At 39.6% G+C, this 26853-nt stretch overlaps 1 protein-coding gene and 2 pseudogenes across 1 annotated transcript; 2 read left to right on the top strand and 1 right to left on the bottom strand.

Annotated features, from left to right (window-relative positions):
- The first annotated feature begins 1942 nt into the window (after positions 1-1942).
- On the top strand, positions 1943-2862 carry LOC140938328 (holothin acyltransferase-like; annotated as a pseudogene).
- Positions 2863-5407: 2545 nt separating this feature from the next.
- Positions 5408-26677, bottom strand: LOC140937340 (procollagen galactosyltransferase 1-like). The gene is made up of 13 exons (XM_073386891.1): positions 26420-26677; positions 24126-24354; positions 22261-22325; positions 21276-21354; positions 20699-20903; positions 20005-20124; positions 19441-19523; positions 18733-18839; positions 17148-17222; positions 16502-16559; positions 16228-16361; positions 7918-8121; positions 5408-6150 (listed from the first exon to the last, which is right to left on the bottom strand). The coding sequence occupies exons 1-13, from the start codon at positions 26647-26649 to the stop codon at positions 5964-5966; spliced, it is 1776 nt and encodes a 591-aa protein (XP_073242992.1). The 5' UTR covers positions 26650-26677; the 3' UTR covers positions 5408-5963.
- On the top strand, positions 11480-14800 carry LOC140936690 (uncharacterized; annotated as a pseudogene).
- Positions 26678-26853: the final 176 nt, after the last annotated feature.

Below are 26853 nucleotides of genomic sequence, written 5' to 3' on the forward strand. Positions count from 1 at the left end.
CGAGAAAGTTGGGACGAGAGCTCTCGCTCTAACTTTTCGCGCAATAACTCGATTGTGAACCATTGCTACGCAGGCTACCTCGAAAGTCATCTTTCGCTCCACGGAAGGCCAAACATTTTAATGGTCAATTTATGACAGCTGATGACAGCATCAAATGTCGGTGCGCAGAAACGGATGTTATCCCAGGCTACCAAGTGGGTGGTTTTCTTTTATTCGCGTCATTTTTCTCGCGGTCTTTGACTCTCGTTCCCCTTTCTTTTCTCCGAAACTGGACGGAAACGGTTGATACGAACTTAACATAATCATTGAAGATGAAACTAACTTTTTATTAAATTGTCCAAGTTCTTCTTCGATAAGAGATCGAGATGTTCTTCTCTAAACTAGAACCTAAACTACCGTTTCTACGACTACAATCACATAAGACCTTATTATCACATCTCATGAATTCTACTGACTATTTTAGTAACATAACGGTCAGTGTGTCATCAACAAATCGCCTGTAGTATGTTGGCATCTTGCCTTCCTGCTCCAATCTTTCTTCAATGCTACACATAAACACACTAGCGAGTAAAGGACCAAGTGGGGATCCCATAACGACACCGTCTGTTTGTTCATAGAGCTGACCATTGAAAATGAAAATTTGATCTTTTAATAGTTGCTGCTCTGAGAAGATCGACAAGGTCTTGTCCATTGAGGTGAAGTTGGTACGTTTCATTGAACCAACCATTATTAACATCCAATTAATTTCATTTATATCACCTTGCTTTGAATTTAGAGACAAACTTATCTCCGAATAATTAATCCTACTAATGGTTAAAAATAAGCAATGATGAATATGTTTCAAATTATTTTTAACATTCAATTTAAAAGGAATCAATGATTAATTTCAAGTAGCTTTTGCAGCACTGTAATACTTTGTTATAGTCAAGCAAATAAAGCGTATTGTTGTTGTTGTTGTTGGCTTGCGTATTAGTTACACTGTTATTGCTGGTTTTCAGTGTCACGCCCATTCAAAATAGATCAAAATAAAAATCAAAACCGTTCAATAGATAAAGAGTCCAGAATATGGGAAATGAAAGGAGGTACATATACAAAGACCCTCACCAAGATTCAGGTCAGAGGAATATTTCGTATACGAGATATCCGAAGGAATGTTTTACCCAAAATTACAGAGATTTGTATGGAGACGCCACGCTGTAGCCTCCCCGCAGACGTCCTTTGGGGTTCGCATGACGAACGAACCCCATAGGACGTCTGCGGGGACGTTAGCCATGCTAGTGCTCACCTCATGGATGAGCTCCAACATGGCGGACGGAAACCAACATAAACATCTGTTACCGAGTTTTGCGACAAAAGCGAGAATTTATTCTTCGAGAAACTCATAAACATTAAAGTAATACTTTTTCTAATACATGAACCGTTTAGATAGGAATATTTCCTGAAATAAGTCATTTTTTAACCTACAAGACAGCTCTCTTGGCCGTCATGTAAATGCTGCGTCACGCAAAAGCTTAGAAATTCAAGCGTACTCTATCACAAAACCAAGAACCCTTTTGAAGCGAAAATTTGTATGAAAATTAGCTTTCAGCTGCTCTAATGCATCGTGAAAGTAAAATCTCGGTAGGATCGATAGTTTTTTTTTATTTTGAATTTTAGTGACGTCATGTGAAAACCAGTGATAAAAACACCTAAAATGGCCATAAATCGGCTCTGGAACCACACAGGAAAGACGAAACGCACAACTTAAGTGAAGATAGCCAATTTTACTCAAATCCTTTCACATTCATAGCTTACAGAAAGAATCGTTTTCCTCCATACAAATGCCTACATTTCGAAGATTCCGTAACAATGCCGATGGTCAGTCATATTCCGAGCTCAGGCCACCTGCTGTGTTCATTGTTCCTTCGAATCATCACGATCAAGATCGCAGGAATTTTCAGCTATGGAATCTAAGAAACACTTAAGCATACGTGTTATCAAGACAGCAACAGAGTTTGAAGACTTCGCTACCAAAGCAATGGTCGAGGAGAACTGGCGGCCGGGTTTAAAAGATGCTGAATGTTATTTTGCATGCGATCCGACAGCGGCTTTGTTGGGGAAGTGAATGGAAAACCCGTAGGCTGTGTTACACTCACGAAATACGGTGATACCTTTGGGTTCATAGGATGTTATATCGTGAGCAAGGAGCACAGGGGAAAAGGTTATGGGAAGGCGATTTTTGACGCCGCGTTATCAAGCGTCAAGCCCTCGCGACTTCTTGCTCTTGCTGCATTATCGCATCTAGAAAAGATGTATCAGAAGACAGGCTTTGAAAGTGTATTCTATGGAACACGCTTTGATCTGCACCTTCCCACTGCTGTTGAATGCTTGTCTGACATATTGCTGGACTCGCTGTTGAGTATCAAGTGCCTGGAAGAAGTGGACTGGAAGACGCTGCTAGCCTATGACAGCCAAGTGTTCGGATTTCCAAGGCATGCATTCTTGTCCAAATGGCTTTGTGCACAAGGTAGTCACACACGCGTGGCCGTCAGCAATGAAGGTTCAGTCGTTGGCTATGTAGTCGTCAGACCCACTTTCATCAAACAAGATGGTTTCAAAATTGGGCCTCTCTTTGCTGATTCAGAACCAATCGCCGAGATGTTATTGAAAACAGTGTTTAATAGCGTGTTTTTTCAGCAAGAGGAGCAGCAGCAACCAATACCAGTCGTTTGTATTGACACCTTCTCAGAAAAAGGAAAACAGCTTGCTTTAAGGCTACAAGGAAAAATCGTTTTTAATCTGGCGTGCATGACTACGAAAGGAGTTGTTCCCAAGGCGTGTTTTGATAAGTGGTTTGGTGCAACGGCGGTTAAAATTGGTTAAAGAGGCGGCTATCTCACGAGAATTTTGCTGTTTTAAGGTCAATTGACTCAATTCTGTGCTTGGGTACCCTTACCGAAAATGTTCCTATAGAAATGAAGGGGATAAACAATTTTTTTATGAGGGAGCACTTTTGAGAAGAAATGCATTTATTTTACCATACATTCATATACATAGCATATTAGATACACTAGAACCTGTAGAGTATTTGCTATAATTTGTTCTTCTGAATTCGATGTGTTTGTTTGATGCTGATCACGTATTGTGTTAATAACTTACTTTTATTAGTTTTAAAAAGGTTATCTACGAGTGTTGGGTTGGTAGCTTGTCATGGTTATAGGAATGCATAAAAACGGTTGTTAGATAGAGCGATTTTCGTATGACCTTGAAAAATGGTTTCGGTAAGTGTTCGTTATTTGTTTTATTAGCCAATCGATGAAAAGATCAAAACATGGACTCTTCGTTTTCCCGCCAAAGAGAACCCTAATACGGAGAAGGCATTGTTCGATTAGCCAATCGTGTCGCAGTATGACGTCAAAGCGATTTCTAGAAAGTTCTTCGGGCGTGAAGTTTTTTCAGCCGAGCTTTCGCTTAACCAACCAAAAGCGACGCGCGTTTGTATCCGTTCGACAAACCAATCAAATCGCTCTATTTCCCTTCGTTTGTTGTTTCTGTTTTGTTCACACGATTTCATTTCAAGGTCATACGAAAATCGCTCTAAGCTATAGTTGATAAAGTGGAATGCATATGGTTATGAAACCCGTTAGACTCCTTTGTTATTTGTTTTTGTTAAGCTGTTTTGGACCTGACCTCGGAAAACATGAGGCCAACTTTTTCAGGTTTCAATCCATGTCCATCCTTACCATCCGTTGTAACAGACGACAGGAACACAATATGGTCTTAAACAACAAAACCGGGCCATTTTTGCAATTCAAATGATGGTCATTGATACAAAAAGGTTTTGCCGTGCAGTGCACTGTTTAGACTCCCTATCCACTAAGCAATTACATTTGCAGTAGCTGCGGTTCACCGGATTACCATAAATGACCTAATAAACGTCTGGGGTATCTATTTTATTTTTAGGGGTCCAAGCGGGGGCGTTTAATAGACAGGAGGCGTTTAAAAGAGAGAGGCGTTTATTCTCATAACTGTAACAAAATTCACAGAACTAATATGCTTTCGGCAAAAAATCCGGTATTAGTAAAATCCACCTAGTGGTCTGTTATCAATGCTGCGTTCTGGTTGGTTGAGCTACTACTAGGCTATATGTTATAGCCCACTAGTAGCGAAAAGCGCCGGCTTTTTGGCGGCAAAAAAGGATTAAAGTCTATCTTTAAGTAGCTAAAATTTTTTTGTTCTCGATATTTTTGACCAACTAGTTGAATTTTACTAAAACAACTATTACTCTCGCCCTCATGGCCTCTGAGTCAATAGCCCATTCGGCCTTCGGCCTCATGGGCTATTGACTCAGAGCCCACTCGTGTTAAATGTAGGAGCTGCTCGTAAGGTCTTTCCTGACTTGTTTATTGAAACAGTGGTAATTCATTGTTTTCCGGTTTGGGTAGCAAACCAATTGGCTTTCACTAGCGGAATATCCACTCCATCAATTAATACGTCTAGACCGTATAGAGATCTATATCGCTCTTTCAAATTCCAACATCTATGTCAGAATCCTCGCTCAAGGTTATTCTGTTGCCATCGTTAGTCTATCATTACTTTGAAGTTAACATTGAACAAGACAAAATACGCAAAGCCTTGTTAATCAAGCAAGAAACTGAATAAATTGAATGATTTTGCTCCTTTTAGCTAATTCGTGGTATTTTAGAGTAATTCTCAAAGAGGGCGTCCATTTGATAGAAGCATCTAATAAATTTTTAACAGCGTAGAGGGGGCATTAATTAGATAAGAAGCGTTTATTTGGAAGTGGGCGTTTATTAGGTCATTTACAGTACGGGTTATAGTTCGAGAAACAGGATTGGGTTAGCACTTGTTCACACAACACAGGTGGCCCATCAATAGTCAGTAGTTGTGAATAGCTTTTGCAATACTGTATTTGTTACAGTCATGCCAATAAAGCTTTTCGTTGTTGCTGTTGCATTGATGCGTAACCTTGTATGTGAAAAAAAAACTGTTTCTTTAACCTACGATAATTGTGAATTTATCTAAATAAAAACCAATTAGCATCACTTACGTTGGGTTTTACTTCTTTCCACTGAGTTGAAACAAGCACCGTTCTTTTAGAAACTTCTGTTGTGTACTTTACTGAGATCAACCACAACAGAGCATGACGGTACAAACGGACCGACTGGGGTGCTTATAATCTCCGCAGTATTTTAGTGTTTGCATGAAATATTCAAGGGTTCAAGGAACTACTCGGATTCAGTAATCTTAGAATAAATAAATAGCACTCACAGACATGAAGGCATATTTATTGATAAATTATCTCCTGTAGAAAATATTTTTAAAAAATTCGTGTATTATATATCTCCCTTCTTAAATTTTTTCCTGCAATAAAACAAGGTTACTCATGCGTGCAACACGATAACGCATGATCATTTATGCCATGATTGAATTCGGTACCGTGGAACCGACAGCAGTAACTGAACAGATACAACATCTGCTCAAATAAAAACTACTTTGTACTCGCATAGTGGCAGATACAATCTCTTTTCAAAATAATCTTCATAAATTCTGTCTTTTTTATTAAGTTAAGAGAGTCGCTAGTTTTGCCCGCAACCCGCCACGTTACAGCTCATTTTCCAAGTTAAAGTCTTCCTTTATAACAAAACCTGCATCAAATGCCAATCACATTTCAGTTCGTTAGTGTCTACGGGGACCCGCCACTTACGTCAAACCAACTAATGAAATAATGCATCGATTCTTATACGACTACTTCGGCATTACATACAGTGCCTAAAAAAACTAAACTCGCTGCTAAAGTACGTTACTGACTAGAGCTGCTTTTTTTCTGATTGTTTTGAACCTTTTAAAAATTTAAAAGACAGAGGTTTGATACTGTCAGTCCTACAGAGTAATACTTGCACTTTCCTGTCGATCGCACAGCACTGGACATCGAAGCGTAGACCGACTTACACAAACAGACGTCAAAGCTCGATTCTTCTTTTGAGCTTCTCATTGTCATTTTGTTGTAACTCAGGTGGGATGAGTCCTGTTGTTTCTGTATCGCTGAAGTATCCTACGTCACCTACGTAGTGCGTCGGGTACAGAAGCAATGGTTCGGCTGTCATGGCAACAAGGTTCCGCGGATAGAAATGGTTACTCCACTCTGAACTGTGTAAACAAACAAAAGAGATATGGAGAATATACCCTAAAAACTACCATTCGGAAAGATTCATATAGGGCAAGTTTTCCGAGCCAAGTAGCTTACAAGCTGACAATGGCTTTATACAAGTGTCGGAAGGGCAGAATAGGAAACTTATGCAACCAAGATGGCGACAACAGCGAAAACAGCACTTAAAAAGTGAATTTGCGCTGTTTTTAACTTCATCGCTCTTATTCCCGCTCGTTAAATGTGTTAAATGTTCGCGAAATTAGTTGGAGTTGAATTGGAAAGGACTGTATCCAAGTTTTAAAGGAAAAGAAAATCTTTCTCTTGGAAGAAAGTTTCACGTCTTAGTCGTGCAACGACGACAAAGAAATACTGGTACAAAAAAAGTTTAAAAGTTGCTGTTTTGCTAATCTAATCCTAATCCTTTCTTTCGTTCTCGTTGCCGTCGCCGTCGTCGTCGTAGTAGGGAACTTAAGATGGAGACGTTTTCGGGGCGACGGCGACCGGACTGGCAGAGAAAGCCTGGAACTAAGGCAGCCGTCGCTCCCCGTCAAAAATAGAACATTAAGATCGCAGTGAACTCAGAAGGACGGTGCCTTTAATTAGAAGAATACCGAACAGGAAAATATGGCTTCACATAAAGAATTAAGAGAATAAATATTTGCTATGCAGACAACATGTATCGGATGAAGAGTTTCTCGTTTTGTGGGAAAATTATGAGTCCAAAAATCCCGATTTCCCTCGGGACAGTTACGATCCGTTCACGTTAAAAAACATGCGGGATGCAGCTGAGTTCAAGGCAGAATTTCGTGTTGAAAAAAATGATCTCCACAGGCTTGCCGGAGCCTTGCAAATTACAGGAACATTAAAATGCTAACAAGGAACCGTATTCTTAGTCTGGTATTGAAATAATTCCCGGGAAATACTTGCATGTATTAAACAACAACAACAACGGCAACAACTTTATTTCAGTTTTCCCACGCCGAGTTAGTACATGGTATTACCTACTATTCTATATAATTTTCAATGCGTTTCATTTATATGATATTCTAACGAAAAGAGCGAACTAAAAACACACAATTGAAATATCGGAGTTCATATTTTTTGTCTGGATACTTTTATTTGGCTCGTGGGAAAATTTTGTCCCATGTCAAGCTCACTTACGGTTGGCTGTTTGCCAAGTTGGATCTTGACCCTGTGAATGAAAACATAGAAACATTCAAAGATGTAAGTTTAGATAACAGAGCTTGGAAATCGAGCTTGAAATGTGCCTCAAAGAAAACAAGGACCATTTAAGAACGATAATCTGCAACATGTTGGTTGCTAAACGCAACAAACCTGATTGAAATGAAAGTTAAATACTCACGTTTTCGCCACAACGCCAAACAGACCAGTTTCACGTCGCCGACGGGACCACGACGGCAAGGTGGTGAGCACGAGCATGCGCAATATCCAACAAACGATGATGTCACGTCCGGTTGAAGTTGCCGTCGCCCCGAAAACGTCTCTATCTTAAGTTCCCTAGTTGCTTAAGCTACGTAACGTGATACTGGTAAAACTGCATACAGCCCCCGACAAACAATGTTGAATGCTGAACAAGACTGGTGCAGACAAATACTTCTTCTTGGCACAATATTGCTTTCAAGGGATGAATCAGAAGCCGATAAAAACTTTTTATTGGGAGAAGAGTCATGTGAAATAACTAGCTTGCCAGTAATCTTAAAAAAAAGTTATTAAAAACCACCACGTACTGACATTATTCGACTTACTTTGTGTGCTTGTTGAACATGATCGGTAGAAACTCGTCCACTGCTACCATTTTTTCAAGCGGTTTTGCCGACAGGAGTTTGCGAGCACCACTTAAACTAATCGCGTATCCCAGCGTCCAGTATGTGTAATCAGCCCAGGCCAACAGCTCTGCTCCTGGGACCATCTGCACAGGTTTACTATGAAATCGCTTGCGTCCTATGTAACTATAAGACAAAAGCACAACAGATTAATGCAACTATAATAAAATTCTCTAATCTGATTGATCATCAGCACCCTGATCACAGCATAAGTAGGACCTCAGAGTAATAGGTAGCCCAGTTGCACTTTTTTGTAACTTTCTTTGCCGTCCCGGTACAAGAACGACGTAAAATGACCAAAGGCTTTTAGTTGAGCTGAGAACACGAACAGCAAGGCGATAAATCTGAACTCTAAAGCGGTCCTCTCCCTTCAATTCCCACCTAATTTCCCTACTCTTAGGTAATTGAGTAGCTTGATATTCGGGCGAAAAATTTTGAAAGGACGCAAAGTCTATTTTTAGCGACGTCTCCATTGGCGTCATCATTGTCGGATGGTAAGGTCCCTTTTATGCAACGACAACGAGAACGGCAAACGAGAGCATCACAATGACAAACAAGAGTAAACCCAGTTTAGAATAGCAAAGAAAAATTAGTCTTTTAAATTGGAAAACTTGAGCAATTTTTTCTTCCTTCGTCGCTTATTCACACTAGCAAGTATTCCTTGTCAAGGACAACCAGGGGCACCCAACGGGAAATTTTGAGAAAAGGACCTAAAAACAACAACAAAGCGTGATTAAAGTTTTCTGAGACTATTTTAAGCATTTTGGGAAATTGCTGGAAAAAATTATCTGTTCCTCACTCCCAGCAAGACTGATGGAAGAGTTCCCAGCCAGCAACCTTACAATCTGCAACCTGACATATAGTCAGGTCTCTTAGCATCAAGATCGTTACAGAGTTGACAAAAGCACCAAACTTTGCACAGTTATAGCTTATAGCATTACTATAAATATTAGAGGGGGTGCCCATCGCAGATATGCCTATGACGATAAATTTAGGGGATTAAAGTTTTGAAAATTTCACTTGCTGGGTGTCCTGTGGTTTTCGTACAGAAAATTCCTATTTAATACCATAAATCACTAAGAATACCGTTCTCATGTTGTACACAACAATTTCAGTTGTATATCTATCAATCCTATCCGCAACTTAAAGTATATTTGTTCAAATAAGCTATTTTTGGATATTAATCTATGATGCTGGTACCCAGTCCCCTTCTTCCATAAGTCATTTCCAAGATGGCGGCGTCCATGCTTATCTGCAGAATCTGTAAGTATCCTGCCTTTGATATGCTATTCTTTCTTTTTAAAATATAGTTTTTTCTGTCGAGAAACTTTCGTTTCATAGTTAAAGATTATTTTTAAGCGTTTGACTACTTGATTTGCCTTTAGAAATCATTTTTTGTGATCGTTTGGCCAACGCGATTCAGGTTCAGATTCAGATTCAGATTTTTTGTTTTGCAAGAACACACGGCAAAGTAGCTCAGGCGTTCGAGTTGGTCACTATCGTGTGCATTTAAGAGGAGTAAACATGTGTATATATATATATATTTACAAGTAATGGGAAAAAGTGTAAAATCTTACGTACTTTTTTTTAGATTAAAACAATAACAGGTGATACATAATTGTAATAATACTCACTTAAAATTTCAGAAACAATGGCATTCTCTTGGAATCGTTGTATTATATGTCAGAAAACAACAAAAGAAGAGCTAAGGTGTCCATTAAGAGCTAGTGGAGATAGAACAGATCCTAAGCTTGTTTATGGATCATTTATCCAGAATGTTTCTGAGTTTATCGCATTAAATACCCTTCCAGTCCCTCTTTCCCTTCCTCTGGACATAGATGCCGATAATTTGTTCGAGAAAGAAGCTTCATGGCACAAGTCGTGTCATTTACTATTCAGTACGTCTAAGCTTAACAAAGCAAAAGAAAGACTATCACGTAAACCAAAAGAAGAACAATCCCTGCCAGATGATGATGACGCCCCAGCTTGCAAAACACGAAGGCTGTCTTCTTACAGTAAAGACGACTGTATATTGTGTGGTCAGGGTGGCCATCTGCATGAAGTTTCTACATTCGCCACTGATGAGAAGCTCCGCCGAATGATAACAGAGCTCCAGGACAGTACGCTTCTGCCTAGAATTTGTGGAGTTGATCTCGTGGCAGCTGATGCAAAATACCACCTCAAATGTATGACAGACCTGCGAAATCGTTACAGGCACCACACATCTAGAAAACGGCAAGAATCGTGTGAAATCGACGAAGAGATAATAAAGGAGTCTCAGGCCTTTATTGAGTTGATTGAATACATACAGACTTCCGTTGAAAATGACAAGTTGATGTTTTTCCTTTCTGAGCTTCATTCTTTATATGTAAGGCGGCTTGAAACCTTAGGCGTTCAAAAAAATGTAAACAAAACTAGACTTAAAACTTCGTTACTGGAAAACTTCCCAGAAGCTCAAGAGCAAAATGATGGCAGAAATGTTGTCATAATATTCCCGAAAGCTATCCAGAGCATGGTCAAAGAGGCAATGCAGCAAAGAGACTTCTCAGAGAATGCTGTGATTTTAGCTAAAGCTTCAGCAATTGTGCGCAAAGACATTTTTAGTCACAAAGGCTTTCAATTTTCTGGAAATTTTACGGAAGACTGCCAAGAATGTTCAGTCCCTGCTAGTCTAAAGTCTTTGGTGTCGATGATATTAACTGGCATAAACATTGAGAATACTGAAGTGCAAGAATCACAGGCATGTTTAACAGTGTGCCAGACAATCTTTTTCAATGCCAAAGAGCGACCAACCACAAAGTCAAAAACTGGACAGACACGGCATACTAAATCACGGGAACCACCTCTTCCTTTGTACATTGGGTTCAATGTGTATGCATTGACGAGGAGCAAGACACTAATAGCAAAGCTGTATCAGATGGGGATCTCAGTGTCTTACCAAAGGATCATAGAATTGGAGGACATGCTTGCTATCTCTATTAGTGAGCGCTTTGAAATGGATGGCTGTGTGGTACCTGCTTGCCTCAGAAAGGGAATTTTTACTATAGGAGCTCTTGACAACATAGATCACAATCCATCTTCTACGACGGCAGCTTCTTCGTTCCATGGCACCGGTATTAGTGTGTTTCAGTTACCAACAACCAATAATCCTGGCGAGGAAAGACTGCCAGTAACTCTACCACCTCAAGGGACAGGACACGTGCTTCCAAAGGAATACGCTACGGTTCACCCAGTAGAGCTAGATCCTAGTAAAGCAGTTGTCCCAGTGTGTGTAATGACGGAATCAGTAAGTTGTATGGCTACAGAGAAACAAACGGAAGTAACTTGGGTGGAGCATTCTCTACGAAAATTGGAGGAAGTATCCATTTCTTCTAGTGATACAGTGACTTGGGCTGCATATCACGCCTCAACCCAGACTGAAGAGCACCCACCTGCCTTGACCGCGCTACTTCCCCTGTTCTATGAGAAGGCAGCTACCCCAGCGATGGTGAAGCATGGTATGGATGTCTTGCGGCAAGCTATAACCTTTCTCAACCCAAATCAGGTTCCTGTCATCACCGTTGACCAGCCCCTTTTTGCTTTGGCGAAGTTGGTTCAGTGGAAGTGGCCTGTCTCCCATGGAGAGCAAGCGTATGTCGTCATGCTAGGTGGTCTGCACATTGAAATGGCACTATGGAGTACGGTTGGTGATTTGCTGGATAAATCAGGCTGGACTACCGCTCTTAGTGAAGCTGAAGTCGCCTCATTTGGTGTGGCGGATTCCTTCCTTAAAGCAACGCATTTAACAAGAACAAGGTAGGGCGAAGTGAGAACAATAATAGTGACTGTGAACACTCACCAGGTGGTCATAAGAATGAGTGATATCAGTAAAGCTTAATCATTAAGCTATTATTTAATTTTTCTGCGAGTGAAAAGTTTAGTGGAGTCTGGTGTTTTGTACCAAACGAAACTTGTTTTTAATTGTGCCTAAAATTAGAGAGCTGCTGAGAAAAACCCCCTTGTTTTAGTCACAATTACAGCTATTTGGGAACGGCAATATGATTTTTTTTTTTCAGGCATGCCCATCAAGTTACCGCTCTGGCTCTGAACAAACTAAAGAGAGAGGCATTTTCCCAGTGCTTAGATGAGACATCAATGTCTACATGGGAGGAAGTGAGGAAGAGGAGAAGCCCGACGTTTCTTTTCTGGGACTCCATCATAGAGTACGAGACACTTGTGTTACTAGTTGTACGTGCACAGCGTCAGCATAACTTCAATTTGTATGTCGAGGCCCTGGAAGATCTTGTACCTTTATTCTTTGCTCTTGATCATGTAAACTATGCACGTTGGACACCTATCCATATACGTGATATGAAGTCTCTTCCACTGAGCATTGCACGGGAGTTCCAGAGGCAAGGCCACTGGGTTTTGTCTAAGACAGGGAACAGATTTTCCGCTATCCCCTTTGATCAGGCCCATGAGCAGGAGAACAAGGTGATCAAGAGTGCAGGTGGTGCAGTTGGTCTTACAGAGAACCCTGTAGCCTTTAGGTGAGTATAGAAATCTAATAATGAAAATCATACACCTCATACTATATTACCAAAAATTTTTAAAAAAGGTCTTTACATAAAAAAGCATCGAAGAGTTATATTTACGGATTGCAGTATAAACACAGCTGGAAAAAATGTATGGAAACACACCACGGTAAAATGAGAGACCATTTATAAATAAGACTTGTAATACTGAATTAAGTTTTATTTTGTTCCTTTTCCAGACGATGGATGCTTTCAGGCCCTGAGACAACAAGAATTTTGCATCAATTTGAGGAGCAATATCTATTAAACAGTGAGGAGTCTACTGACCGTACAAATCATGAAATGGGACTAAGTGCACAAAAGACGTTTAAGCAACAAGTGAACAATTTGGCAGATGTGATAAAGAGAATGGGGAATCCTTTCCTTGATGACTTCCCAGAGCTTGTCACCATGGACAGCAGAGATTGCATGGATGACGCTGTTGCCGAGTCAGTGATTAACCTTAGGCAGCTCGGTAAAACACAGTACCAGGAGTATGTGAAGGCAGTCATCAAGGATAGGACAATCTCAATTAGCAGTTCTATCAAGAAAAACAAACTTCCCCTTTTCAGCAAACAACCTTCGCGTACCAAATCGAAGCAGTCGAAGACAATCTAAGCACTACAGAACAACGTCTCCCTATTTGCTCAACTGTACATTGCTATGCAGAACCGCGATGCAGACCTTGGAGAATTCTTTTGCCACGAGGTACAGTCATTTCCTCCATCATTGTCTGAATTTGGAAATCTTCGTCTCCCAAGTAACAAGTCCGAGCTAGTTAAGTGCATCGTGCAGCCTCGACAGCCCGAGCCTCCAACAGAGTTCGACTGCAAGATATGTGACGGTGCTGTAATTGTTCATTGTCTTCCTGTGACAGGGGTGATCACCTTCGATGACTATGCAGAGAACGTCTTTATTCCTCACATCTGCAATCAGAGTAGCAGAAGAGTAGATGTCGTTTGGGACACCTATGTATGTGGTAGCCTAAAAGATTCGACACGTGAAAAGAGGGGAAAGGGCATTCGCCGTAAGGTTTCTGGTGCCACCAAGGTCCCTCCAAACTGGATGCAGTTCCTGCGTGACTCAGTAAACAAAGAAGAATTGTTTGCGTTTCTGACGAATAAGGTTGCTGAATACAACTGGCCGGAAAACAAGACGGTCTACATTACTTCAGGTTTTCAGAATTTTGATATTCTTATCATTTCATTTTTATATAGGATTAAAATCATCTTTATTTGAAATGATTTACAGTCATTTTGATTTTGTCCTTTAGGGGCTTCTGTGATCTCCATTGGCTCAGACAGATCCATGCCTGAATGCAACCATGAGGAGGCAGACACAAGGATCGTCGTCCATATTCTTCATGCTATTCAAGATAACGAGGCGAAATCAGTACTTGTCAGAACCGTTGATACGGATGTCCTTGTTATTTTGATAGGAACGTTTCAGCATCTCAGAGCAATCCAGCCTGACCTGGACCTGTGGGTGGGGTTTGGAACAGGACGCAATTTCTCATTCATAAGCATCAACACTATCTGTGCTGGACTAGGGGACGCCCGCTCACGATCTTTACCTGTCTTCCACGCGTTGACTGGCAGTGACACCACCTCCACGTTCCATGGAAAGGGCAAGAGGTCCGCCTGGCAGGCATGGGAAATGTATCCTGCCATAACGCAGACCTTCGAGTTCCTTGCCAATAACTCATTCCACAAGCTAACGGTTGATTCTGACCATTTCCAGCGCATTGAAAGGTTTATAGTCATCCTGTTTGACAAGTTGAGCCCTTTAAATTCCATAAACAAGACAAGAATGGAACTCTTCTGTAAGAACAACAGAGACATGGACAGGCTTCCACCAACGCAGGTTTACATGACAATTTCTTTGTAGAATTTCCGTTTTGGTTTTCACCTTTGAATTTTTATCATTTTTAAAACAAAACATTTTTATTCTATTATTCTCGAAAGGATGCCCTTCTACAACATGTCAACCGCTCAATCTACCAAGCTGGAATCTGGACAACCAGTGTTGACTCACAGCAGATAGTACCATCCCCTGAAGAGTTCTCCTGGAAAAAAGAGGACGGTGTATGGGTTCCGAAGTGGATAAGCATCCCTGAAGTATCAAAAGCATGCAGAGAGCTCATTCGGTGTACTTGCAAAGGAGTATGCAAGAGATGCAAGTGTTCCAAAGCGTCGTTGGAGTGCACACCACTTTGTAATTGTAAATGTGTGAACACTGTAGATAATTCCTGAACAGTCGTTTATTATCAGCAGAACAGTCAACCAATGCAAAAAAAAAAGATATCATTTTTATTGTGCAAAGCTAGCACTTTGTCCATTAAGGTTCATGTCACATTTTCGCACTCCCTGGGAATCAGCAGTGTGTACTTGGAAGATGACCGAGTGGAGATTGGGTTCTATTGTTTAGGATATGATTCCGTTGAGACCTAAAAGTTAGATTATAACGATCGCAATTTTGAAAGATGACTTTAAGATCTAACTTTTAAATGGATATGTAACAGGAAGCGGCCTGTATGTAATTTTCACTGGCCAGTCTTGGCAATGGCAATAAACGTGGCCGCACTTACAGAGAGGAGACTGGGTACCAGATAGTATGTTCGTTAAACTAACGTAAATAGCTTAGTAATTACTTAAAATCACCAATTTCTCTTTAAAAATTCCATTCTCATGTTTGTTCAAGCCCAAATTACATGAAAAGAACACCTGCCACATCCTACCACAGGAAGCCCAATTGGCTGTCACAGGTGAAATTTAAAGACCCGATTTATCCTTAACTAGAACCTTTTGCAATGGGCACCCCCTCCAGTATTGATCAGTAGGTGCTAAAGAAGCTCTGTGCCAAATTTGGTGCTTTTGTCACTTCTGTAACGATCCGGTCCTTTTTTTGCACTAAGAGACCTGACTAATACTAGGAAGTTTCGTAGGGCACAATTCAGATCTTGAGTGGTAAGTAATCCATACAAGTAACCCGTGGCAGCTATTCTAGACTTCAAATCTCCTCTGACACCCTGAATTATCTTTTTACCAGCAACACTTTCCTTCCAAGGACTATTATTTCTTCCACATCTCCCAGCCAGCAAAAATGTGCCTGAAGAACAGATATTTTGAGGAACAGATCCATTGGGTGCCCCTGGACAACCTGATCGTGTAAACGCAGCTTAGTGACAGAGAACAACAACTCGTAGAGGTTCTTGTTGCCGTCACCGCCATGGCTGCTTTTAATTTACTCTCTGCCCTCCCCCTCCTTTCAATGACCAACCTAACTTTGTAAAAGCTTTGCCTCCAGTCGAAAACTTACTTACATTTTTTTAAAGTCAGTATAACTGGACAATAAGCTGTGTGTAGTTCTCAGTTTGAAATTTTGAACATTTATTATAACGGATTAGTGACTTTTAGTCCGTAACTGACCGACATTCTCAGTGCAGTAAGTGTTTGGGATCATTTTCCGCTACATCACTGTTCGCTCAAACCTAGACTGACAAATTTGAAAAACAACGCAAGCTAAAGGCATCCACGAAAATCGTAAATTTGTAAAAGTCCTATTTTCATGAGCGAAAAATTGTTGAGCATGCGATCTTTCGCAATTGAAGCTTAATTCCGTTGCAGCAGTGCGCCAACAGTGGACAAAAAGACGAAATTAAATCAAAAAGTCAACTCACATTAGCTCCCAACGATATTTGTTGTTTAGGACTGTTGCTTCCCTCAGCAATTGTCGGAGTTGATTTCTAAAATCAGGCTCAAATCGCACGTCATCCTCTAAAACCAAAACTTGACTAAGGCCGTTGTTAACCATCTAAGAATAATAGCGGAAAGTCAAATGATTGCAGTAATGTTCAAAGACTGTACATTGTTTTTCAAACTGACTTGTACACCAATACTTGAAGAAAAAAATCACTATTATAAACGTGAACTGTATACCATCAGTGATCTTACCTCCTCCCAGATGAGGTAATGACTCAGAAAACATCCAATTTCTCCCATGGTCAGCGGCCTAAGTTATAACAAGCACAAAAAATAGTTTTGGAATACAGCCGCTAATTGACTGGTTTGTAACACGCCGCTTGAACTAAATTAACATGAATCCCACGCGGGTGGCAAACAACGTGTTAACTAAAATGGTGGTCACTCTATTTCGCTGGAGTCTCAATGTTTCCGTTGACTTCGCCTCGGGAAACACAAAATTCTCAGTGCGTTGAGTTTCTAGTCTAAAAAAGGGTTGCTCGGTGGAGGTGACATTAGTATAGGTAATAGCATGATTTGTAGTGATATTTGGCATAAATACCACGAGTGATATTTCAAAATTGTTATACGTAATTTCACGAGCCGTTAGGCGAGTGAAATTTGAGACAATTTTGAAATATCACGAGTGGTATTTATGCCAAATATCACGTACAAATCATGCTATTATTTGTTTATACTACTACCCACAAAAGGTTTGTAATTTTCACATGTAGGTATTTCAAATTAAGCTGAAATACCACTGCTCTAAGCCAATCATATTGCAGAAATTTCTCACGTAGTGGTATAAGCAATCAAATAGCAGCACAAGTTTTAATTTGCTCAGTTGATTATTTTGTACCTTTTTCCATGAGGATCACTGTAACCTGGTAACATTTTTATTTTCATATCCTTCACTTGCTGATCTGTTAATGATCTGTTGACAACGAACATCAGTATAGTGAACAAAAGCAAACACACAATAAATAAACAATTCGATAACTAAATAAATACGAAGCACTCAATAAGTTGACAGATGCCGCAGCCCGTTTAGGCTGTAAGGGCGGTCGCTCTTTTAACAACCAACCATTTTATTTGCCAAGTTAAGAAAAGTTTACAAGAACAGAATAAGTTAAAGTAGATCAGGCAAAAAAATTACTCAGAATAGAAAACACTAAACGAGCTGAGTAGTTACGATAATCAAATTGCATAACACGAAAGATAAAGAGATAAAAAAAGAAGTAGGAGAAGGAAAATGATTTAAATTTAGGAGAATAAAAAATCTAAACAAAAGAAAACAAAACGGTACTCGATAACTATAAAGTTTACGTCTTTGTACTATAGGTTAGGCCGGCACCACATCAACGGAAAAAAGCGAAAAAACTAGAGCTAAAACTGCAAAGATTGACGGAGCCGCTGAAGGGCAGCCATAACCGCTTGACAACCGTGTAGTCTAGTGGGGTAACCGATCAGTGAAGTGTGCCAGTTGCCCATGGTTAATGACAGAAAAGCCCAGTTCGGATTACAAGCGGATTTAACTCCCCTTAAAGGAAACTAGGAAAAGAAAGAGACTACTCGTAATTCAAACTCTGTGACAACAGAAAATTTAAAATCAAGTTTTCAGCAAATGGCCAACGTCAACTTCAGGTTGACAATTTATTAAATAGGAAAGGCGAACTGAAGTAAAGCTGTGCCTGACATGAAACCACTTATTTTTGTAAAGATATCATAAAAATAATCGCAACCGAAAGGTTTGGTAAAGGACGAGTGAAAAAACTTAGTCTCGTAGTACAAGTTAACTTATCTGAACTCGCAAACAAATATTTAACAGTTAATGAATGAGGCTGAGTATCTTATGAAGAATTATGGAGATCGAGGAGGGTGTTATCCGTCGAGGCCGTAGGCCGAGGCGGATAACACCTTCCGAGATCTCCATAATTCTTCATATGATACGAAAGCCGAATTCAATAACTGTTTTATTATTCATTCAAAATAATTCCTAGTTTAAAAACATAGCTAAAACATGCTTACCTCCATCGATCCATCGATCGACATCGATGTTCAGTTCATCTTCGATAGTCTATGTTTAGGTTTGTCCAGCTCCGCAAATATTCTCCAAATAGCAGATATCGACCTTCGAGTTGTCTTCTTGCTGTTCTTGCCATGTTTTTAGCTATTTTTTCGCCTAGTTCTTACTCTTGAAACGAGTGAAATGTCCGCCATTTTTTCAAGTTCACAACCAAAACAACTCAACCTCGTCCCCAGGTCTTCTCGGTTAACGGTGCCTTAACCTGCACGAACGCTGCATTTTTGACGTCATTTCCTCGTTAAAGTCAAATTCCAAATTTGGTCATCAGTAACTGGTTATGGTGAATTAATCGTGTGCTTTTAGCCAATCAGAATCGGGGAAATATTTTGAATGAATAATAAAACTCATTAATACTTACTTCCCATCGATCGCATCAAATAACTTGACGCTTATTCCAAGCTCTTTCAGAGATGCAAGCATTCGTTTTCGTCGCAAAGGCCGTCTTTTGAGGTTGATAAGATAGATCTTAAAAAAAAGGGATAGATATGTTATAAGATAAGGAGACACTCCACGTGCTGACAGAGGATCGTTTGCTCAAGGCAATCAGAATGCAAATACAAAATAGTTTTTCATGGATACAGAGGTGAACCACTGGAGGCGCCGGGGCTTACTGTACCTTACTAGTCATGGACCTCCTCATTAAAGCCCGGTTTATTGGGATGAAATGGAAGAAGCAAGTAAGTACGAAAGCACCTTCAGATCTACAGAAAAGGATATCCTGTTCGAAAATTGTTTCAGTCAATAGTAAGGTCGTCCCCTTCACCACCCCCCCTCCCCCCCGCCACCCAACATCAGGGATACCCCCGAGTATTTGATGCAAGCTTAGGTTGGTTTTACCACTGTTGATAACATCTCGTTTTGGGAGGTTAGTATTATCCTTTACTCGTAGGTTATATGGCAGACAGCTATATTGACGATGATCAACTACAAGCCCTGGATGTTCAGAAGCTAGAAGGCACCGGCTATCCAGCGGATAAATAACTATCCAGCGAATAATCCAATTGCGATATCCTCTGGATAGCGTTTTCCACCTTCTGAACAACTAAGGCCTGTTTGTTAATTGTACCTCATCAAAACCAAGCTTTTCAGGAGAGATATATTTAAGAGAAACATGTGAACTAACAGGCATCAATTCTTCTGGATGATCAACTAAACACAGAGAGAAAAAACAACAATTAAAGTTTAAGGCCATTTCTGCACATATCGCAGATATAGCAGTAATGTAAGACTTCACTTAAATGTACGTTTTGGAGAAATTTGGAACTTGGAGTAACTTACATGGCCTGCATAGCAAGCCCAGTCCCCCTCTCTTTTCCCCTTCACTGGCCACACCTTACGTCGTTTGCCGAGCAGGTAGGTTACAAGTGGAGACACATGAATATGTCAGCTATGCATGACGAAAACAAAGATGACGGCGGGCTAAACTTTCGCCAAGAGCCGTTGGTAGTGCAGTTAGGGTTCTCTGATGTAATATTCTTAAACACTCTTCTGAACGATTTTTATACGACTGAGTATAAATATATGGATATCGATGAACATTTAAATTTGAAAGGGGAATTAAAATAAAGGAGCAGTATGCTTAGCTTCCCTTTTAGAGATGAACGCATTGTTTAAAGCCGGCCAGACTTACCAAACCACTCAAGCTTTATGTGTGTAAAGGAAATCCTCATATCTTTCAAAGTTTTACTAGCACCTGATGGTTGTATCATGTAACCATAAACTTCTTTATTAAGTAGATTCAGCTTTACATCTGAAAAACAAAAACAAAAAAAGCATCAAGTGATAACATGCGTTCATATTGCTCCAAACTTTCCACTATGGCTTATACATGGACAGGCGAAAATCGAGATTTGTGGGAGCTGCCAAATGGCTCCCCTCTCGGTTTCTTGTCAGGGACAGTATTCGTCCTTGAACTTGGCAAGTACGATTCCCGTTGGGGAAAATTATTAGCCTTTCTATAACAAACCCTGCTCACTCTCTGTGCTGGTTCACATTATCCCCCACTCTCCCCCAAAGGGAGCTTAAACAAAGGCATTTTTGAGCGACGCTGCCAACCGGAAGTGAGTTTTTCATATTCTTGGACAGTAGTTTTGCACCAAATTTCGGGCAAATCGTTGACATTTAAAGACGTTAGCAGCTCAAATTGGTTAGCGTCAAGACATTTGAAAGGAAAAAAGCCTCACTTCCTGTTGAAGTGTGTCACTCAAAAACACCTTTGCTTAAGCTCCCTAATAGCCTGTGGAGGAGGCAGGCGAGTCTTAATTTTGCTATACGCATAATTATAGAGAATACGGTAAATACAAGGTATCTACTGCAGTATTTACCAGCCATCCTTGCTGAGTGTGCAAATACGAGAATATCATCCTCTTCGCCTGTATAACTGTCCAGTGGTGGATTATATCTCAACTGGTCACTTATTGTCTTTTGCAGGTCAATAAGAAGAGTGGAATGGATCATCGGCACCTCAAAACAGCCTTTCTTCTCTCGTTGAAGCATGGGAAAGTAATCATCAGATCTTGCATAGTATCCCTAGAGTGTCGCACACCAAGAAAAAAATTCCATGTTTAACATGCTAAACACTTTAAACAGTTAGTAACGACTGATGTATTAATTTTGACACTTTACAAGGGTATCAACCGGATTCAAATGAAAAATGTTTAGTTCATTCTACTGCCACCAAGAGCATTTACATGCCATTATAAAAACACTGACTATCCCAGGGGGGGAGAAAACCATGTGATATAAGCCATAAAAACACCATAATCAGCCAATGAGCGTTAAGGAGATGGCACAACGACAAAGTTTAAACTTAAGAATGATCTTTATAAAAGAGATCACAAAAATCCACCACAATTAAAATTATTTTGTATATTAATCTATCATGCATTCTCTAGCACTTACCTCTTCATCCATTCCACCCCAAAAATTAGAATATGCAGCCTTGCCTCCAAACACTTCAATCATAGGAGCTATTACAGTTCTATGAGTAAAAAGAATCATATTAACATGGAAGTGTTTCTACCATCTTACAAGAGAAGGAAATGGTTTATTCAAAAATCTTTCATACGTAATAAAATAATTATTATAAATATTAACCCCCAGGTCTTAGTGGTGGACTAATGCTATCCAATGGATAAATCTCTATCCAGTACATAATGCAATTGGTTTCCCTGATACTTAGCTTATCTGCTGGATAGATTTATCTAGTAAAGAGTGCTATCCCACTTTTGAAAAACTGTGGCCAGGTGAGTTTTCTAACGTTTCCATGCAAAACACAGATTACAGCTGAAGCTCTCATAAGCGACCACCTCTGAAATTCGAAAAAGTGGCCTTAAGTAGAGCTTGTCCCTTACTAAAATGAGCTCTCGTAAGCAACTGCATGCTAAAACAATAGAGGGTTGTTCCTTACGAGAGCTTTAGAAACTTACTATTAATTCACAAAAACAAAACAAAAGAAATTTATGTTAAATGAGTGTCTATATATCTGATATATAGACACTGTGAGTGGTCATTACCATACAGGCAAAGTACTTATAGAAATACAATACCGCACTGCACAGATCTTTATCATTGAACCATTATAAGTACAGTGTGCAGCCTCATTTATGAAGTGTTGATTTATTTGATTAAGAGACTCTGAGTGGTGGCTTCAAGAGCTTCAAAACAAAGGAAAAGTCCAGTTGGGTAATCCCAAAAGTGGTCAATTATGAGAACTTTTCATCACAAAGTTAATTTAGGTCACAGCTCAAATGGGGTTTCTCGAAGGTGGTTGCTAGAGCTGGTTGTTTATGAGAGAGGTTACAAGGAGAGGTTCGACTGTACAATTATGTAAACCATTGTAGTTATTGCAAAATGTAATTTAGTGGAAAGTAAATGTGGTACTCACTTTTTTTCATCCATCAAAAGCCGTAGTGTTTTGGGGTTCACAAGGAAGTTGTCACAATCTACAAACTAAAGCAAACAACAAGCATAATATATTAAGGGTGGTTTGCAACACATGTACAGCCGTTGCATTTGAAGGTTGGAATGTTTGAATTGTTTCCAAGCTCAAAAACAATAAACACTTTTAGCGGGCAATGGGACAGCTGTACAAGTAGGTTGAAAATAAATCCACCTTAAGATAATTTCTATATGGAAAGAGACTGAAAAATACCAACGAACTGAAGTCATTTTTAAAGCACCTTGTCAGTGAACTTGAAGAGAATATTTTAGTATGCAAGGTACTGGGTCTAATAATTATTTACGGATGCAAGTGTGGGCACAAGAAATGTTAGTCTTAAGAAGTAAACCTTAGGTCCTTTACGTTCCTTTTAAGCTTGATACCAAACTTGTGTTCAAGTTAAAGGACCTAAACATTCACGAATTAAACTGTCCATATGTTAGGTCTACTGTCATTACCATACTATCAACAAATTTTAGTTAAAAGAAAACATGCCATGCATGGGAAATACCGCCAATAATTCATAAAACTTAGGTCCTTTACGTTCCTTTTAAACTTGACCCTAAACTTGTGTTCAAGTTAAAGGACCTAAACATTCACGAATTAAACTGTCCATATGTTAGGTCTACTGTTATTACCATACTATCTACAATTTTAGTCAAAAGAAAACATGCCATGCATGGGAAATACGGCCAATAATTCATAAAACTTAGGTCCTTTACGTTCCTTTTAAACTTGACCCTAAACTTGTGTTCAAGTATAGAATAATGCAGATATTTTGATATTACAATCATTGCTATGATTTTTTTTAGTAAAACTAATTTGTCACTTATGACTTGTTAATTTTGTTCAGAGAACAATACTTTTTGCTATGTTTGGTTCCCACTGTTGTTACTCCCTGGCAGAGGGGTGTCAGGGGCGGATCCAGGATTTTTTTTAGGAGGGGGTGCACTCATCTCTTGCTCTACTTCAACAGCAATAAACCACATAGTTTTTTTTTTGCAGAATACCAGTTGGTGCGCACCCCCTGCACCCTCCCCCTAGAATGGCCCCCGGGTGTGGGATGTTAGTAACATTGACATGTATAAACTTAATGGTCTCACTGTTGATATTCCTGAGGGGTAGGGAGTGTTAGTACAGTTTATGGTCTTATTATAAGAGGTGTTAGTTACATTGTCATGCATACACTTGATGTGTAAATGCATGAGCCACAGTCAAGGGTGGCCTTTTTTTCAAGCACTTTAGCCAGGGATACTATACGGAAACATCAATCAGAGGGTCTCAGTCTAGAACAGATTGTGAGAAGTGGTTATTGTAAGAGTTTCTGATCCCTGTAGTTCTCCAAAAGTTAAATGGTGATGTCTGCTGCATAAATCATTATCCAGTGGATAATGCAACTGTTTTCAGTAACTCTTATCCAGTAGATAGCACTCACCAACTATTGAACAACTCAGGGCCTACTCAATGGGGAGCCTGTCAAAAGAAAGGGAATTTGGTGTCTGTGACTAGTTTAAAATAGGGTTGCAAAATGTAGTTTACCATGGTCTTATATTGGACAACAGTTTCACTGACCCTAGAGCACAGACACTCTCCCACCACAAATTTTTCATTCATCCCTTCCCTTCCCCATACAGTTAAACCCGGCTTTACAGACACCTGCTTAATACGGACACCTCATTATTATGGACAGTTTGCTTTTTCCCTGGGGACAGAAAAAGGAGACTGTTAAAAAGGAGACTTTCTATGGTCCCCTCAGTGTCTGTATTAACAGGGTTTGACCATAGTTGATAACTGAAGGCAAAAAAACCTACAAATAAATAATCTGCCCACTGCTTTCTGGCACTATCCAGGGCCTTTTGCCGCAGGTACATCATCTGTTTGTATCTACTCTCTGACCACACAGCTGGACCAGCAGTGTTCTCGTAATCATTGGGTGTGTCAGAAACATTGATCAATACTCTGTGATACAACTGCTTCACATTCTGAGCCCATTCTTGAAGGACTTTTGATGTGTTGTCTTCATTATGGTCAGATCTGATCCTAGAAATTATTACATAATAATAATAAAATAGACATGTTATTTATAACTGAAAAACTTCAAGAATTTGAATTTGATTTGGGGGGATCGTATGAATGCTTAGGTCGATACCATCTTTATATGAAAATTATGATTATAATGACTTACCTTTCACAATATAATAATCTGTAACAAAAAGAATGCCAGTAATCAAATTTAAAAAAAGGAAAGGGCATACTCCAAGCTCGGGAATGCCTCATGGAGAAGACAGGACCAGTAAAAAAAGGGGGAAGTGGGTGAAAGTTTGTTGGTTTCACACGTATAGATCACTAGCCTGAATTTCAGACATTACTTTGAGTCATTTACTCCCTCAGTAACATCTGAATCGACCAGCCATTAATGCCATCCTGACATCACTACCCGAAAACTGGGAAGTGATTTTGATTGGAACCTTGTTTTTCCAAACCTTTGCATAATTATGAGCAATTTTAGCGGGGTTCAGCAGAGCGCATGCCTGTGTGGAGTTCAAAAGTTTTGACAATCTTTATCGTAATTAGCAAATTGCCCTTGTCTTCAAAACAATGAAAGTTAAATTGGACTTCGAATGAAGATTTGTTTATGCTAAGCATCAGTCATCGATTTTGGATCACCTCTACCCAAAAATTGGTTAAGTATCTCCATCCCCTGGGGTCAGAGACATTTATTAATTATAAATGGATTTAAAGCAAATACTGCGAGACAAAAAATACAAGTCACCTTTCATGCTAGCTAATTTTCTATTCCACACATGTATTTCCTTAATGGCCTACAGGACAAGGAATGGTTTATTGGCTATCTTTCTTAAACAGGCCATTCAATTTTACGTAAGCTTGTCCTGAACGGGGTGTTCACATTGAGAAACAGGAAAGTATGTTATCCATTTGTCCTCATAACAGAGTTAGAATTTGATGTCCCGTAAAGAGAAGATATTTGTTTTTATTTTTTTCTTGTTCTTATCACGGTCAGGGTTGATCCTACACCTAGTTGGGGGCAGTCCTTGTTATGGCCTAAAGGGGAGGCTCTGCCTGAACCAGGTATCTTTTTCTGGCTTAAGGTAATAATGAAACTCTGAGGAGAGTGGAGAGGGAACCTGACAAAAGTCTGGGTGTAGCCTGGGGAAATACTTAAAAAATTTTAATACAGGAGGACTCTGACCTAAGGTTCACTCTCTTACTCTTGTGTGTATACAATTTTTGAGAGAAAAATTACACTTTCTTACCACTGAAGAATAATACCCCCTTTTCACGTATCTTCCTAATATAGACACTGTCTCCCCAGCTCTACTAAACCCTTGGAATGAAGTTAATAAACGACATTGCATAGAGGGCAAATTATAGTAAAGGGATACAAGCATACGGTGTAAACACCTAACTAACCAATCTCCCTACCCTTCTCATACTTCAGTTTGTGAAATCCCTACCCTTTCCACATATATACATTAATAATTAATGTATATAAGGTCATTCTGTTACTTTCATGACTTTCATGACGTTCGTAATTATATTTATGAAAGTCATGAAAGTCATGAAAGTAATAGAATGACCTTATAAATTATATGCAATATTATTGATTCCTTTTTACGTTTCTTAATTAAAACCCCGGACTAAAACAACAATCTACATGGTATAAGACAGTGCTCCAAAAGCTACGCTTACTCCACTATACACTTTGCAAGTATCGGATCGTGGAAGAATTTAAGGAATGCACTGACACGTTGACGATAACTGACTACACGTTTATGAGGTAGCTGTCATTTATGATTTTCACTGAACCTCTTATTTACATTTGCTCGTAACGACATATATATTAAAAGAAGATTTGTTTTTTGGAAATCAACAGCACAACAGCTAACGGTAAACAAACATAAATGCAGGCGTTTTTAGCATTGACAATGCTCTCATTTATTAATTTGTTGTGATCCGACGGTTGGACCGTTTGTCGAAAATTCTTGGTCGCTTAATAACTGTGGCTTCTATAACAACTTAAAACAATCAAAACTAAGAAATATACACAACCACTAATAATGATAATACCAGAAGACACACTTACCAAACAGAAATTCTACTTTTAGGGTAGTCTAAATTATCGATATATCCCAGCCAGTTCGGAAGGAGATGAGCTGCATTACGAGCAATAATCGCAAGAAACACGCTTGGCTCCCTGACTTCTGATTCTTTTGAAAGATTATACACCGCATCAGAGACCTTAGAGTCCGCTGAGGACGTTTGAAAATTCGTGAAGAAGAGAATATACAAGAATAAATAGCGCCATATAGCCATGACTGATCGATTTGTCGAGTATAACAGACCATCGTGCTTTGCAAAAAATGTTGTCCGGAAATAGAACTGCGTAAAATGTCACACAACAACTTTCACTTACTTCTTCGCGAGCAGTATTCTATGTCCAGGTATCAAGAAGGTTGAAAGTATGATCCTATGCACGGCTGAATGAAGCCATGGGGTTAGAATGAGCCAAATATTAGA

Source organism: Porites lutea, chromosome 5 (assembly GCF_958299795.1).
Source record: "Porites lutea chromosome 5, jaPorLute2.1, whole genome shotgun sequence".
Classification (NCBI taxonomy): Eukaryota; Metazoa; Cnidaria; class Anthozoa; order Scleractinia; family Poritidae; genus Porites; species Porites lutea.

Excerpts from the sequence above, each read along its gene's own strand:
- LOC140937340 (XM_073386891.1), bottom strand. The coding sequence starts at position 26,649 with ATGGCTATATGGCGCTATTTATTCTTGTATATTCTCTTCTTCACGAAT. Across the intron at positions 18,840-19,440 it reads AAAAGCTTGGTTTTGATGAG|ATCTATCTTATCAACCTCAA; the intron begins GTACAATTAACA and ends CTTTTTTTTAAG. Across the intron at positions 6,151-7,917 it reads ATGTTCAACAAGCACACAAA|TTCAGAGTGGAGTAACCATT; the intron begins GTAAGTCGAATA and ends TTGTTTACACAG.